Source organism: Nicotiana tabacum, chromosome 8 (genome assembly GCF_000715075.1).
Source record: "Nicotiana tabacum cultivar K326 chromosome 8, ASM71507v2, whole genome shotgun sequence".
Taxonomy (NCBI): Eukaryota; Viridiplantae; Streptophyta; class Magnoliopsida; order Solanales; family Solanaceae; genus Nicotiana; species Nicotiana tabacum.
Genome location: NC_134087.1, coordinates 72,594,441 through 72,610,681, shown reverse-complemented (window position 1 = coordinate 72,610,681; position 16,241 = coordinate 72,594,441). Strand labels below are relative to the sequence as shown.

Below are 16,241 nucleotides of genomic sequence, written 5' to 3'. Positions count from 1 at the left end.
GATCGAAGTCTTTTCTTTTTGGCGAAGGCCCTTGGCCTTGGGGTGTTATTTCAAACTGATCGAAATAGTAACCCGTCGTCGTTCGATCGAGGTCGAACTCTTCTCTTTTTGGCGAAGGCCCTTGGCTTTAAAGGGTGTTATTTCGAACTTATCAAAATAGTAACCCGTCGTCGTTCGATCGAGATCAAACTCTTTTCTTTTTGGTGAAGGCCCTTGGCCTTCAAGGGTTTTATTTCAAACTTATCAAAATAGTAACCCGTCGTCGTTTGATCGTGGTCGAACTCTTCTCTTTTTGGCGAAGGCCCGTGGCCTTGAAGGGTGTTATTTCAAACTTATCGAAATAGTAACCCGTCATCGTTCGATCAAGGTCGAACTCTTCTCTTTTTGGCGAAGGCCCTTGGCCTTAAAGGGTGTTAATTCGAACTTATCGAAATAGTAACTCGTCGTCGTTCGATCGAGGTCGAACTCTTCTTGTTGGCGAAAGCCCTTGGCCTTAGGTTGTTATTTCGAACTTATCGAAATAGTAACCCGTCGTCGTTCGATCGAGGTCGGACTCTTCTCTTTTTGGCGAAGGCCCTTGGCCTTAAAGGGTGTTATTTCGAACTTATCGAAATAATAATTTGTCGTCGTTCGATCAATGTCGAACTCTTTTCTTTTTGACGAAGGCCCTTGACCTTGAAGGGTGTTATTTCGAACTTATCGAAATAGTAACTCGTCGTTGTTTAATCGAGGTCAAACTTTTCTCTTTTTGGCGAAGGCCCTTGGCCTTGAAGGGTGTTATTTCGAATTTATCGAAATAGTAACTCGTCGTCGTTCGATCAAGGTCGAACTCTTCTCTTTTTTGTGAAGGCCCTTGGCCTTAAAGGGTGTTATTTCGAACTTATCGAAATAGTAACCCATCTTCGTTCGATCGAGGTCGAACTCTTCTTGTTGGCGACGGCCCTTGGCCTTAGGGTGTTATTTTGAACTTATCGAAATAGTAACCCGTCGTCAGTCCCGGTTTTTGGAGAGCCCGATATCTTCTGGGGGAGTCCCAGTTCGTTTGGCATTGCTCACATCTGAGGGTGCAGCATCGGAGAATGTGAAACGTGGTTGTTTCTCTTAGGTTCATTCTGAGCACATATTGTAGTTTCTTTGCCTGACTCTCGCCTTCCGACTTGGAGGTATCACCGACGGGCAGTATCATAGTTGTTTTGCAGTAGTTTTATTGTCCTTTTCACTGAGGTGTTTCTCTATTCGTTCGCCTGTGCGGCTTTTGTGTCCCTACTTGTGCAGAGAGTAGAAGGTGAGTTAGACTGATACTTTCCTTGCCCCCGTTTGGTGATCCGATGGAGGAGAACAGGTTGGTAACATTGTTCGTCTTGTTTGGCATATCGATGGTTGATGGGGCGGAGATTTCTAAGTTTGGTAATTTTGCTCGGCTCTCCTCCCCCTACCGCACTGCGCCTTTGTCTCGCGTAGGTTGGGTTTTTCCTTCGCGTTCCTTTTGGTGGATGATCGTGTTTCCTTTCTTTGATCTGGGAGAGACTAGAAAACTTCACTAAGAAATCTCCACAGACGGCGCCAAATTGTTTGACTCAAAAGATATCAAAACCTTTTTGAACAAATCAATCAAAGAAGATGAAGGGGTAAATCTTAGTCAGACATAATTAATTCTAGATCGAAGAGTTAGCAGTGCGGATCACATATAAGATAAAGAAATGTAAATGATCTTATTGAAATTCAATATTGTGTCTCCCATCGATTGATAAGGGGATGGCTTTACATATTCTTCTAGAGATCACTTTTCTTTTCCTTATCAGGAATACAAGAAAAGGGCTTTTTCAGCCTTAGAGGGAGAGGGGAGGGAGCCCCCCTTATCGAAGGTTTTCCCTTGCTATATATAGTCAAGGAACCCATGCCCTTTGTTTGGTCCGACGTCCGCTTGCCTCCAATGTGTCTTGGTTGCCCCTTTAGGCGCTGTTCCTCCCGACTCGACGGATGTCGGGAAAAGGGGGTAGGGTGGACTATGTTATCTGTCACTGCCCGATCCATTAGGTGGGACGTTGTTTAGTTCGATAGTGACGGTCAGATTTCGACCAATACAGGTACGATATCTAGACTTACAATCCTATATTACTTGTACGACCATATATACTTGCGTGTACGTTGGGAGCAACCCATACAATTAATTCTTTAAACTTGAAGGGAGGTTTTTACATTTAATTACTAAAAGGCTCGAGGAGTTTTAAATTAGTAATGCATCAGATCAGCATAAATAAGCAAGGACCTTATGACATAACCATATCCTTCTTAATAAATTGCTACACTCTCAGTCAAAAGTCAACCTACACCCAAAGTTCACAGTAAAATTGCTGAATTTTAGCAATTTTGCAATTTTGAACACTACTGGCTCATATTTTGCTTCTATAAATGCTACTGTCTTTTTAGTCTTTCCTCCATATTCAACCTCGTTCGCATCCCTTAGAAAAAACGAAAAAGTAGTTCTTTTTTTTCGCCACAAAAAAAAATGATTAATAATTTTTCTTCAAGAAAGCACTTCATTTTTATTTGTACTATAGCAATAATTGTTCCAAGATTGATCGTGGCTCAGAAATGTGGTTGTGCAGAAGGCTTATGCTGCAGCAAATGGGGTTATTGTGGCACAGGAAATGATTACTGTGGAAAAGGCTGCCAAGGAGGGCCTTGTTATGGTTCACTAATTAGCAATGGATCAGCTTTTTCTGTTTCTGAAATTGTTTCTGAAGCATTCTTCAATGGAATTGCTAATCAAGCTGCTTCTAGCTGTGATGGCAAAGGTTTTTACACAAGATCTGCCTTTCTTGAAGCTCTCAAGTCTTATCCTCGTTTTGGAACTGTTGGTTCTTCTAATGATACTAGGCGTGAAATTGCCGCTTTCTTTGCTCATGTCACTCATGAGACTGGACGTAAGTCATTTTCCTTGCAACTCTCCGATGCCACAATCGTGAAAATTGCACGGGCTAGCTAGTTTTCGGACTGGTAATCGAAAATAACCAACGTTTGCAAAATCATTAAAAAATAGGCATTGTTTTGCTGAAACACGAAAAAGTTCCAGCATAATATGTTGTATTATGGAGCTCCTGCGTATAAACTTCCAGTATATTATGTTGGAACTTGTGGCATGGGCTTTAACTTTACTCAACTAACAACATAGTTCTTTTTCTTCTTCTTTTTTTTTTTTTTTTTTTGCAATGCAGACATGTGCTACATAAGTGAGATAAATGGACCAACCAGGGACTACTGTGATCAGCAAAACGTAGAGTACCCTTGTGTCCCCGGCAAGAAATACTATGGCCGAGGACCGATCCAATTGTCATGGAATTTCAACTATGGACCAGCGGGAAAAGACATCGGATTCGATGGCCTAAACGACCCTGATATCGTGGCTAGAGACAGCATTATATCATTCAAGACAGCATTGTGGTACTGGATGAGCAACTGCCACTCTCTCATAACTTCCGGCCAAGGTTTTGGGGCGACGATTCGAGCTACTTATGGCCCGTTTGAGTGTGATGGTGGCAATCCTCCGGCTGTTGCTAGAAGGATTGACTATTACACTGAGTATTGTCACCAACTTGGTGTAGAGACTGGGAATAATTCCTCTTGTTAAGAGAATTTCACATTTGAATAATGACTACATAAGGAAAAATGTCAATCAAATGAAAAGGGATACTTCACTTCGAATGAAAGACGGTACTACTTGAGTTCTCTTTTTTTCGGCATCACAGACTCTTACAAGCCAATTAGACCAACCAATGTTCGTGGTTCAGAATAGGCTTGACCCATAAATCTGGCTCAACTCAACCCCCTATTAGCTGTTGGGCTTGAATTTCGTAGCGGGATCTTTACACAAATAGCACAAAAGATTAATGTAAGTAAGACCCAACTAAACCAATACAAATAACATAAAAATAAGTTTTAATCCAGATAACCACCAAACAGAGTGCCTATTTCATGACTAACTGGTTCTGGAACATATGAAAAAAGCAAAAAATGAAAAATAAAATTGGTGAATAAAAAGAACTACACAATCTCATGTTAGGTTCTGACAACCAAAAGTATGTATAGCTGCAACCAAACAAACTAAAAGATGACATTGAAGTAGGTAACCAGTCTAATTTGGTCCACTCTACTCTAAGATTGCCACAGCTGTTCTTCAAAGAACTAAAAAACAAGATTATGACAGAATCTCTTCAAAGTTCCATAATACCAACAAGCTCTTTGGAAAGTTTCACTAATTTAGAAGTGAAAAAATTGAGTAAAAACATCTCCTCTCATCATTCTATGCAGTTGGAGTTATAATGCAGTTTCAGATTTGTCATCCCAAATGGGAGTCAAATCCTACAACTCTATCCTAGAAACAAAAGTGGGGGAATAAACCAAAGGACTAAAGTTCATGTAGAGGCCTTTTGAGCAGCTGATTTCTTCTTCGACTTCTCCAACTTTTTGTCAGAATCAGCAGCTTTCCTCTTGTCCTTTCTCTCCCTCTTTTTTAGTGCAGTCAAGCGGGCCTTCAGCAAAATCGCATAAGATGCTTGGAAACGCTGGTGATCTTTTGCTCCAACCTGTTAGTCCAAAGAAATCAAGTGCATCAGTGACTACAAGTGAAATGATGTATCAAAACATAAATAATAATCAGAAACTACATGAACACTAAGTCAAACATGAATACAAATTAAGTAAAGAAAATTTAAGTGTGTGTACTTTGTCTCCATTATAGGATGTAGAAAAACATTCAAGGAAAAATGAGAAGGGATAGCTACCAGACATACCAGTCAAAGCTCTATATTAGAGGATTAACGCATCCTTAGACATAGACACATGATGGGCTTCATCAACCCAAACTTCATTCACATACATGAGCACCACGGAGAAACTTTGGCAAGTTCTCAATTTCAAGAAGTAACAACCAAAGAGTATTTGCAAGTAGGATTCAGCTCGCAAATTAGGATTCAGCTCGCAAATGATTTCAGCACTAAAATTTGCCTATCATAATTCATGCGTGCCTAACATAAAAGGAAAAAAAACTACAGAAAGCAGGATTGTCCCTCTACAGCCAACGCTACTTCTGTGAGCAGGAAAATGAAGATGCTGAGCTTTTATTCATACACTGCAAAATTTGCAGCTTTAGCTATGAGGGCCCTTTCTTAGATTATTTCACTGCAGAGGGCTATGAACCACGACTGTCAAGGAACTCTTTTGTTGCTGGGCAAGAAAGTGCAAGCAAGAAGATATGGAAAACAATCACTACATGTATTCTGTGAGTGCTATTGAATGAGAAAAATCAACGAACTTCTGAGGACAAAACAAGGCCTGCACATAATTTAAAATACAAGTGTTTATATCTAGTAGCTATGTTGTAATCTCACAAATGTATATGAAGTGATACCTTGATTACTTCCCAACATCACTGCATGAATAGTTAAAATTTAAGCAAAAACTCTTTTGTACACTCAAAACATTACCTTAGTGCTGGATTTTGCTAGTTAATAAGACTGTTATTTAATTATAAGTAAAGAATGTCCTTATAAAAGAACTTATAAGAAAATACTGAAAAGTTAGTTTTAAAGGTCATGTCAATGCTTAAATTTTGAATAGTTTGAATTCATAGAAATTGTCCGGAGATCAAGTGGTTCATACATTTCAGAACATTCCAAAATCGTGAGAGCATCATATAAGTTTAGGCAGGGAGTACCAAGGAAGCGCCCAGCATCTATTAATCCCAGTAACCAGTAACCACATGGAGACTAAGAGATATCACCTCCTTACCTTAATCCCAGTCATCTCCCAATAGTTCAACCATTTCCCTCAATCCTTGAGGTAATGCATGCAGAAAGAGCTCATTATAAATGACTAATTGCTATTGAACTTGGACTACAATTCTGCAATAATAAAGTGGCCTAGTGGTCAATTAAGTAGGTTGGGCAAAAACACTAGGTAATTTCTTCCCATCAGTCCAAGTCTTGATGGACAAAGTTGGTACATGTACTGGTGGGAGGTAGTAGGTACCCCGTGGAATAAGACGAGGTTCGTGCAAGCTGGCCCAAACACCACAGTTATAATAGTAATAATAATAATAATAATGGATAATTGGGGAACGGGTGCCTTCTATCAATTGTCATAATTGTAAAGATCCAAAAGGGGGACAGTTGTTATGCAGCTAAAGTGACTAATTCCATTAGCAAAGATGGCATCTGCTAGAAGACAGGTTAAAGCTCAAAGGTGCTTATCAGCAGCAAAGGCTAAGCAAAAGAGCATTTGACAATGTTCCTAAAACAATATATTGATAGCGAGAAATTCCCATGACAGGAAGCTAAGGAAGAAAGAAAAATTGTTGTACTTGACGTAGATGTCATTTTTAGAAAATGAGTAAGTCGCATGAAAGAACAAAGCATCTTCGTCAAACTAAAAGGAAACACGGGGCGTGCAATAATCATGCATCTAGTAACTCCATAGATCTTAAACCTAATATACACGTTTAATAGGCAATGTTACTTAGAGTGGAGGTGATGCTATGGAATTTTTCCGTCCAAACAGGGCAGGATTTCCACATTTTTGCCTCAAAAGACAAACAAATGGATTCCTTTGACTATTGATTTTCAAAGATCTCTCTCTCTCCCTCTCCCCCTCCCCCTCCCTCTCCCCCTCCACGTAGATGGGTTTCTTCAGCCTCTTATAGATCCACATATTAAAGAGTTTCTGTTTGATACGGATAATAAGTCTCTGTCTTACTAGTCATCTTCATAGTCACCCAACAACAACAACAACAACATACACAGTATAATCCCACAAGTGGGATCTGGGGAGGGTAGTGAGTACGCAGCCTTACCCCTACCTTTATGCAGGTAGAGAGTCTTTTTCCGATAGAACCTCGGCTCAAAGCTAGCATGCATAATCCATCAAAGCTAGTATACATCTTCATAGTTACCCGCTTGCAGAAAACTTGTGCCCAAAAGGTAAACAATATTACGTGACAAATTTTGTAGTTCCACCAAACTTTGTTTTCCTAAGTACTAACAGTTTTTGCTATCAAATTTAGATGCTAGCCCCAGATGCTAGAAGCATCCCCAGAAGCAAATTCAGATTCTAGTCTTACATTTTTATTTTATTAATGGTAAGGAAAGATATATAAGATTTCTTTTATGGACTCACTTCTTATATAAGTACTAGAAACTATACGTTACCATATCAATCTCCAACTTTTCTCTGTTCCTTTAATTGTTTTCCTTCTCCTTCCATCTAATTGTTTATGTTGGGCATCACTAGAGGAACCGAGGAAGGAAGCGAAACCGATGATCCAGAGGGCACAGAGGAGGAAAGTGAGGATAGTGCCTCTAGAATAATATAGTTTTTTTATGACGTAAATGAAGTGCCTCCAGAATAATATAGTTTTGCGTTTAATAAGAGGAACAATAAATAACATCACTGTTGGGGCCCTAATATTGTATTACAAGCATATACTTTAACTATTAGTTCTCAATGAAGTAAACAAGGGCCACATTATCATTCTGTTTGAATCACAAGGCTGTCACCCCTTTATAAAATTTATAGCTCCCTATCTCAAAGACCAAGGCAAGGAGCACAGACCTTTCTAATTCTTATCCACACATTTAAACTTATGCAACAACAATTAATTCATACAAGACACTAACACTATCACATCTTCCTATTAGAGAACATCCCAAAGTGTTATTCAACAAAGCGGAAAGAAAAGAAAAAGAGGCAAGACTTGCAGAAAGAAGCCCTAAACCACACTCCAATCAACAGTACTAAGAAATAGGAAAGAATGAAATGCTTTCTACATTACCATTGTGGAAATATTCTTTTTCCCATCAGTTGCTCGGATGAGGCACTTAAATTCAATATTTTCGCCAGCTGTCTTCATCTTGTTCCGTTGGGCTTTAGATTTATCAGAAGCTGTAATACAGAGGAAAAACTGCTCATTCGGTATTTCAATCAACGGCTCTATTGTTAATCGTTCAAAAAGAGAATGCACAGAGCCAAAAATACAGAAAAAACAATGACGAGGCAAACTCACAGTGTTTGAGAGTAACCCAAACAGAACCATGCTCAGTAGTTCGCTCAAACATGCTTGTCAGTTCATTGAGGAATGGGTCTGGCTGTAATCGTACCTGACAAATTTAATTCCAACTAATAGTTGTCAACTTATATTCTACCAAAAAATGTAAAATTAGCAAAACACTAGTATCCACAATAGGAAGCACAATCAGCTTTGTTATGTGATTTTGACATAGCCAATTTGAGCTGCGCATTGTTAGTGCCAAGCCCGGACAAATGAGGAAGAATCACAATAGGTGTGTGCCTAGGGAAGCATGTAACGATGAATTCAATGTGTAGAGTTAGAGGATTCATGGAATTATGACTATTTCTACTCTGCTATCTACCTATGTGATTGTTCCTCCTTTATCCGGTACAGGAGGTTGATAGCCATAGCAAATATAGTCGTAAGTTGCACGAATCCTCTGACCCCACACATGGAACTATCATTACACGACCTCCTAGGAACGCAGTACATCAGCACCTGGGTGTAATGTTAAACGGGTAAAGGGATCCATCAGCTCAACTAGTTTGAGACTGGGATTTAATCAAAAAGCACACTTGAACTGGTACTAAGTAATTTTCAAAATCAATATACTGGGAATTACGATACAAATATATATCCGATACAAGCAATGCAAAAAATCCAGCATCAATTTTATAATCTACAGACCCCAGAATCTGAACAAGAAAAATTAAGATCAATGTGCTATTTAATCAGAAAAGCATAGCATTGATTACTGATAAGTAAGAATTATTATCGCAACGAATTGATCTATTTTCAGATTTGATTCAAAGAATTAGATAAAGGATAATTTTGATTACTTCAATTTTGGGCTTACCATGTTCGAAGCCCTTTTCTCTAGTAGCAACGATCTCAAAGAGCAAAACCCAAAAACCGAAACTCAGAAGACGAAACACCCAGCGACGAAGAGGACGGAGGAAGGCAGAATAGATGCGAGGTTTATATGGGTCAAAGAATGGTCGTTTAGAAAATTATGGGAAAACCCAAAAAGGCAAAAGGCAATAGTCAAAATAATTAAATGACAAAAAAAAAGGTAAAAGAAAAGAAAGTTGATGAATTATGAGGAGAAAAAAGGTAACTAACACTGGTTATGTAGAGATTATAGTATTGACATTATTTACGATGAATAATAATATAAGAACTATAGTATTTGGTGATTAATAATATTGGGATAATTACGCTGTCAATGATAAATATATGAGGAATTGTTTTGATTAGTTGCATTATTAGTAAAAATAATCTCCTTAAAATTCTGCAAAGCTAATAAATATTTTATGCATCAAAATAAATTTTCACAAAATTAGTGCAGCATTTGGTCTATATATAAGAAAAAATGAATCACCCAGAGTTTGATTGAGTAGTAATTTAATAATAATATTATCCACCGTCGGGTGTAAGGATCGATTCTTATTGTTCTATTTTCTTTTCCTCATTCTTATTTTAAGTTTTAAATAATTAGTAGCATCGATAAAATTCAAATAATCTAGTGGTATCATGAAAGTTTTATTTCCACAACCCCCAACCCCACCCCCACCGCGTCTCGTCCCGTCCGGTATGGAATAAAAAGTTTTAAATAATAATTAGATTAACATCTTTTCTTCTTCTTCTTTTTTCCCTCAATAAAGTGACTTCAGATTTAGAAAAAAATTGTGATTTTGCTCTTCTAAATATTGTGCTACTCAAATTTTGATCATTTGTTGTTCAACTTAACAGGTTTAACTTTTAATTAGATTAAATATTTGATTCTTCAATTAAATCAAACGTGTGATTTAGTCCTTACAACTGCAATAAGGCTATATGATGGAAATCAAAACTATCTATATTTATATCTATCTATAGATATAGATATAGATATAGATATATATCTATATCTATCTATATATAAAAGGAGAAGCAAAAGCATGTAATGATGCCAAGTGGCATAATCACAATTAAACAAGTGTTATTTTTTTGGACACATCTCCAACAAAGTTGGAGTTTAAAATTATTTTAAACTAAAAATAGGCAAAAAAAGATTCAACCATACGAATTCAAAAAAAAAAGGGATACTGCCTGCCGTATTGGACAATTATTTTATTTATTTATAAGACTTGAAAATTAGCAAAAAAATAAATATTTCTCTTTTGAAACTCTTTTGAAAGGCGAAAATATTCAACCTACACATTCACAAAAATGGATACTTTCCATGTTTGGCCATTATTTTATTTACTTATTAGACTTGGCAATTAAGAAAATATAAATACTTCCTTGAATTGGCCGTTTTCTTTTACAAAGAAAAATCGTGAGGATGAAACGCACGAATCATCATCTTCCCAAACGTGGGTTCAACAATAATTTTAAACTAACTCAAACAACCCACGATTTATGCAGTTTCATATGTAAAATTTCTTTTTCACTTGCCATTTTCTCCACTCAGCACAACAACAACTTTGCAAATATGGCTACAATCAGACAAATTTCAAGCATAGATGTAATTAAATCTGAGTTGGAGTCGTTCGAATGTAAAAAATTCGAACCGTTTCAAGCCTGAAATTAATACCATATTCCATAGAGTTAGATTTTACTCGATGCATAGGTAACATATTCTACTTTCACATAGTTTTTATGTGAATCCTTCCTCTGGTGCTTTAATGGATAACTTTTCCACAATCCTCAAATACATAAATTTGTACTTATGAAACAATTATGTCTAGTGCTCTTCTATGCTGCTTTAATAGATAATTTTTTTCACAATCTTCAAATTACAAATAAAACGATTATGTGTGCTATCAATATTTCTCTTTATGTTTCTAAAAATAGAATTCATAGTTGTGTACCAATTTGTATGTATATGGAATTTATCAGCAATGTCATATATCCTAATAATGAATCTGCCTTTCATTAGTTATTTGAACGATTAGTTATTTGAACTAATCGAATGTTGAATGAATGTGTTGGTGAAGCTAAGATTTATACGAGATACTTCAATATTTGTAAACTCATTGTTGGGAGATGCTTTTTAAGTAGTTGTGTCTGATTAATAAGGTTCTGTAAAGTACATTTGCATTGTACAAGAACTGACATTGTCTGCTCCTAGAATGCGAAATCAAATTCTATTACTTCCCCTGTTAGTTCTGCTTACTATTTTCTGACAATAATCATCAGGGGAACTATCCATGAAATGTCAAAAAGTTAATGCATATTATGTTCAAAAGCTACAGAAGTGTTGCAGTTTTTAAGAAGCAAATTTATAGGAGGAATTTTTGATGTTAACATAGGAGTTTTTAGTGCTTTGTGAACTGGTTTTATTTATTGTGTTCAAAACTTCATTTATGATTTTTTTTTCCCAGTTGATTGTTTATGGACAAAGTTTAGCAATGAGTAAAATATGATTTTTCTTATGGTTCTTACAAATTTGGAGAAAAAGGGAGGGACCAAAAAAAAGGAGGACTTAGAGTGAAACCATGTAGTACTATAGGTTATGTCATAGTCATACATTTGCGTGCTTTCATGTATGATACTGTAGATACTAATCCCAGTCTTTAATGGAAAAATAGAGTGAACAAACAAGCAGTATACTTCACACCTCATTTGATTGAAATGTTTATCAAAGAGCTTACTGCTTTCTTTTTCTATTAGTTGATTGCGGGTCTTAATCTTTTTAGACTTTTGGTAATTGCAGAAAACTAGATACTGATATAAGAAACAAGGACGCGCATTTCATTTTCAGACAGGTTTCTGTTGTTATATATGATCTTCCTTACTTCAATATTTGATTTTCTTAAATTTCTTTTAGCCTTCCTATCTTTCTGTATTTTGGATGGTAAACTAGAAGATATATCTTTATGTATACTTTACCATCTTTCTACTGTTTTCATCAATTTGGAAAGGACGAAAGAGAAAGAATTGAAAAAATAGAAAAACACATGTTGAATATGTTTCTGTTTATCTTGCTAAAGAAGAATTCCTGAATCCGTTGAGACCTTAAAGATAATCACTTTCATAAAGAGAGCTTGGAACTATCTTACATATGAATAATTTTGTTGCCAGCCTCGATCTTCTCTAGAGACCAAAAAAGAAGGGGAACTGCATATTGGAAAATAACAATATAATTTTCTGGATATAATTCTCTACTGTCTCAACTAAGCCAAAGTAACAGTGAAAATTCATTTTAAAAAATTGTTCAGTACATTGCAAATTTCATGTTTTCTCACAGACATCTTTTCTTTCTCCGTGTCTTTGTTACATTCAGGGATTTGAACCGATGTGAGAAACATGAATTCCTAAAGATAAGGGGGATGGATACAAGGTGCCTTTCGAGTTTGAGTATTTCAGTGAAAGATCTGAACTGCTCATATTAAAAGAAAATTGTGGTACACCAATACTTAACTCTTTTCATATATCTAAGCTTTAATAAACATAACTAACTTACATATTCAATAACGAACGGATAGGTTGTCCCAGGTAAACACTTCTCTATGGAGTTGCTGCCTAAGTGCTAATTCATGTGTTATTTTTTTGGATATATCTCCAACAAAGTTGGAGTTTAAAATTATTTGAAACTAAAAATAGGCAAAAAAAAGATTCAACCATACGAATTCAAAAAAAAGGGATACTGCCTGCCGTATTGGGCAATTATTTATTATTTATAAGACTTGGAAATTAAGAAAAAATAAATATTTATTCATAAAAGGAGAAGCAAAAGCATGTAATGATGCCAAGTGGCATAATCACAATTAAACAAGTGTTATTTTTTTGGACACATCTCCGACAAAGTTGGAGTTTAAAATTATTTGAAACTAAAAATAGACAAAAAAAAATTCAACCATACGAATTCAAAAAAAAAGGGATACTGCCTGCCGTATTGGGCAATTATTTTATTTATTTATAAGACTTGGAAATTAAGAAAAAAATAAATATTTCTCTTTTGAAACTCTTTTGAAAGGCGAAAATATTCAACCTACACATTCACAAAAATGGATACTTCCCATGTTTGACCATTATTATATTTACTTATTAGACTTGGCAATTAAGAAAATATAAATACTTCTTGAAATTGGCCGTTTTCTTTTACAAAGAAAAACCGTGAGGATGAAACGCACGACTCATCATCTTCCCAAACGTGGGTTCAACAATAATTTTAAACTAACTCAAACAATCCACGATTTATGCAATTTCATATGTAAAATCCCTTTTTCACTTGGCATTTTCTCCACTCAACACTACAACAACTTTGCAAATATGGCTACAATCAGACAAATTCCAAGCATAGATGCAATTAAATCTGAGTTGGATTCGTTCGAATGTAAAAAATTCGAACCGTTTCAAGCCTGAAATTAATACCATATTCCATAGAGTTAGATTTTACTCGATGCATAGGTAACATATTCTACTTTCACATAGTTTTTATGTGAATCCTTTCTCTGATGCTTTAATGGATAACTTTTCCACAATCCTCAAATACATAAATTTATACTTATGAAACAATTATGTGTAGTGCTCTTCTATGCTGCTTTAATAGATAATTTTTTCACAATCTTCAAATTACTAATAAAACGATTATGTGTGCTACCAATATTTCTCTTTATGTTTCAGAAAATAGGATTCATAGTTGTGTACCAATTTGTATGTATATAGAATTTATCAGCAATGTGATATATCCTAATAATGAATCTGCCTTTCTAAGGAGTATGTTATTAGGACGAAGAAAAAAATACAGAAAAATCAATATTTTTTTTCCAGCATTGCTGAAGTACTTGCTAAGACTGATATGAAATTTCGTATGTTCCTATAGCCTCTAGGGTCTACGAAATTTCTCCAATCATTCAAATTTTGCATGAACGATTATGTATAGTACACGTATTTAACTGTAATATTTTTGAAAGTTGGATTAACAATTGTGCACTAATTCCTACGTAAATATTGATCTATATTCATATTTAAAAAACTGATTCTTAAAATTAGTACTTAGTTGACTCTTTCAGTTAATTGTTTTATGCAACATGTTAGTTATTTGAATTAATCGAATGTTGAATGAATGTGTTGGTGAAGCTAAGATTTATACGAGATACTTCGATATTTGTAAACTCATTATTGGGAGATGCTTTTTAAGTAGTTGTGTCTGATTAATAAGGTTCTGTAAAGTACAGTTGCATTGTACAAGAACTGACATTGTCTGCTCCTAGAATGCGAAATCAAATTTTATTCCTTCCCCTGTTAGTTCTGCTTACTATTTTCTGACAATAATCATCAGGGGAACTATCCATGAAATGTCAAAAAGTTAATACATATTGTATTCAAAAGCTACAGAAGTGTTGCAGTTTTTAAGAAGCAAATTTATAGGAGGAATTTTTTATGTTAACAGAGGAGTTTTTAGTGCTTTGTGAACTGGTTTTATTTATTGTGTTCAAAACTTCATTAATGATTTTTTCCCCAATTGATTGTTTATGGACAAAGTTTAGCAATGAGTAAAATATGATTTTTCTTATGGTTCTTACAAATTTGGAGAAAAAGGGAGGGACAAAAAAAAAGGAGGACTTAGAGTGAATACTATTGTCACAACCCGGATTTCACACCCTCGAGAGTCGTGATGACGCCTACTGGTGAAAGCTAGGTAAGCCAAATTATCCTAATTATTTAACCATTTCCAGTTTTAAACCATTATCAGTGATGAGTAGATATCATGCAAATAGCGAAAATAATTAAGCGGAAGACAAAATTTGACAATTTATCTTAATACAAAACTGCGGAAGTCTAAATATAACTCTACCCAGAATTTGGTGTCATAGCTTCACAGACGGTCTAAGAATACTACATACAAAGTCTGAAAGATAAAATATACACTGTTTCTGAAATGAGTAAAGGAAACAGGATAAAGAAAAAGATAGGAGGTGACGCCAAAGCCCACGGACGTCTGTAGGATTACCTCGTGTCGCCTGTGTGGGCTGAAGACAGTACCCTCAATGCGGTCCAAATACTCTGGTATTTGTATCTACACACAGTGCAGAGTGTAGTATCAGCACAACCGACCCCATGTGCTGGTAAGTGCCTAGCCTAACCTCGGCGAAGTAGTGACGAGGCTAGGACCAGACTACCAAATAAACCTGTGCAATATAGCATACAAAATAATAGGAAGCAGATAACAATGATGGCAACAATGATCAACCAGTGATATAAATAGCAAGCAACAAGAAGCATAAATGTTTCTCAACAAATAATAGATACAAGTGCAATCAATTTATCAAGTCCTTCAAATATAAATCTTTCGCCTATAAATCCTTCAAGTAATAATCTCTAAGATAATATGTTTTTCAATGAATAAATTTCGAATATATTTCCTTTAAATAAATATCTTTCAAAAAAGCATCTTTCGAATATAATTCTTTCGAGTAAAGGTCACCTTGTGACGCCTCATTCACTTAACATATAGTAGAGTACAGCTTCCAACCCAATTAGGAAATCAACAAGAAAATATGAAGTTATTTTTAGAAATCATTTGATAAAGAAGATACCCTTTTCAATTAAAGTACAACATCGAATGAATCATTACCTTTAACACGAGAAATTAATAAATCAAAACATAGTAGAATTTTCTTTTTAAGTAAAGTACAACCTCAAACGGTTTAAAGAAAATTTAGTTGAGAAATCAATTGAGTTAAAAATGTAACAATTGTTGAAATTTGGAGTATTGAACATATAAAAAAAAGGTAAAAAACATAATATCAAGAGAATTATAAAGGAATCAAAATCTAACCACTAACAAGAATAAGGAAAATAAAGGCAGATTTCACTTTCTTTTCACATCTTGTTGCAGGCGTGCAACCCGATCCCATTTCCTGTATCTCGTGGCAAGCGTGCCACCCGCACCCATTTCATGTATCTCGTGGTAGGCATACCACCCGCTCCCATTTCATTATATCTTGTGGTAGGCGTTCCACCCGCTCCCAGTTACAAGCCAACAATAATCACAAGGAATCCCGGCAAGGGAACAAGAGCAATATAACAATTTCCCGGCAAGGGAACAATGATATTTCAACAACATCCCGGCAAGGGAACAATAATATCAAACAAACATCCCGGCAAGGGAACAATGGTGATAATAACATATGAAGCGCAATAAATCACAACGGAGTCATAACAATTATAATACAAGACTCAC

General features: G+C 35.6%; 2 protein-coding genes across 2 annotated transcripts; one reads left to right on the top strand and one right to left on the bottom strand.

Annotated features, from left to right (window-relative positions):
* The first annotated feature begins 2,351 nt into the window (after positions 1–2,351).
* Positions 2,352–3,882, top strand: LOC107789975 (endochitinase EP3-like). The gene is made up of 2 exons (XM_016611858.2): positions 2,352–2,927; positions 3,219–3,882. Exons 1-2 carry the CDS (start codon positions 2,510–2,512, stop codon positions 3,629–3,631), a joined length of 831 nt encoding a protein of 276 aa, XP_016467344.1. The 5' UTR covers positions 2,352–2,509; the 3' UTR covers positions 3,632–3,882.
* Positions 3,883–3,999: 117 nt separating this feature from the next.
* LOC107789977 (signal recognition particle 14 kDa protein-like) lies at positions 4,000–9,080 on the bottom strand. Its single transcript, XM_016611859.2, has 4 exons — positions 8,922–9,080; positions 8,060–8,153; positions 7,829–7,938; positions 4,000–4,586 (listed from the first exon to the last, which is right to left on the bottom strand). The coding sequence occupies exons 1-4, from the start codon at positions 8,922–8,924 to the stop codon at positions 4,416–4,418; spliced, it is 378 nt and encodes a 125-aa protein (XP_016467345.1). The 5' UTR covers positions 8,925–9,080; the 3' UTR covers positions 4,000–4,415.
* Between the last annotated feature and the right edge of the window lie 7,161 nt (positions 9,081–16,241).

Coding starts and splice junctions, on each gene's coding strand:
- LOC107789977 (XM_016611859.2), bottom strand. Junction 7,939..8,059: donor TTGGGTTACTCTCAAACACT/GTGAGTTTGCCT, acceptor TCTGTATTACAG/CTTCTGATAAATCTAAAGCC. Junction 4,587..7,828: donor AAAAGAATATTTCCACAATG/GTAATGTAGAAA, acceptor TTGGACTAACAG/GTTGGAGCAAAAGATCACCA.
- LOC107789975 (XM_016611858.2), top strand. CDS start 2,510: ATGATTAATAATTTTTCTTCAAGAAAGCACTTCATTTTTATTTGTACT. Junction 2,928..3,218: donor TGTCACTCATGAGACTGGAC/GTAAGTCATTTT, acceptor TTTGCAATGCAG/ACATGTGCTACATAAGTGAG.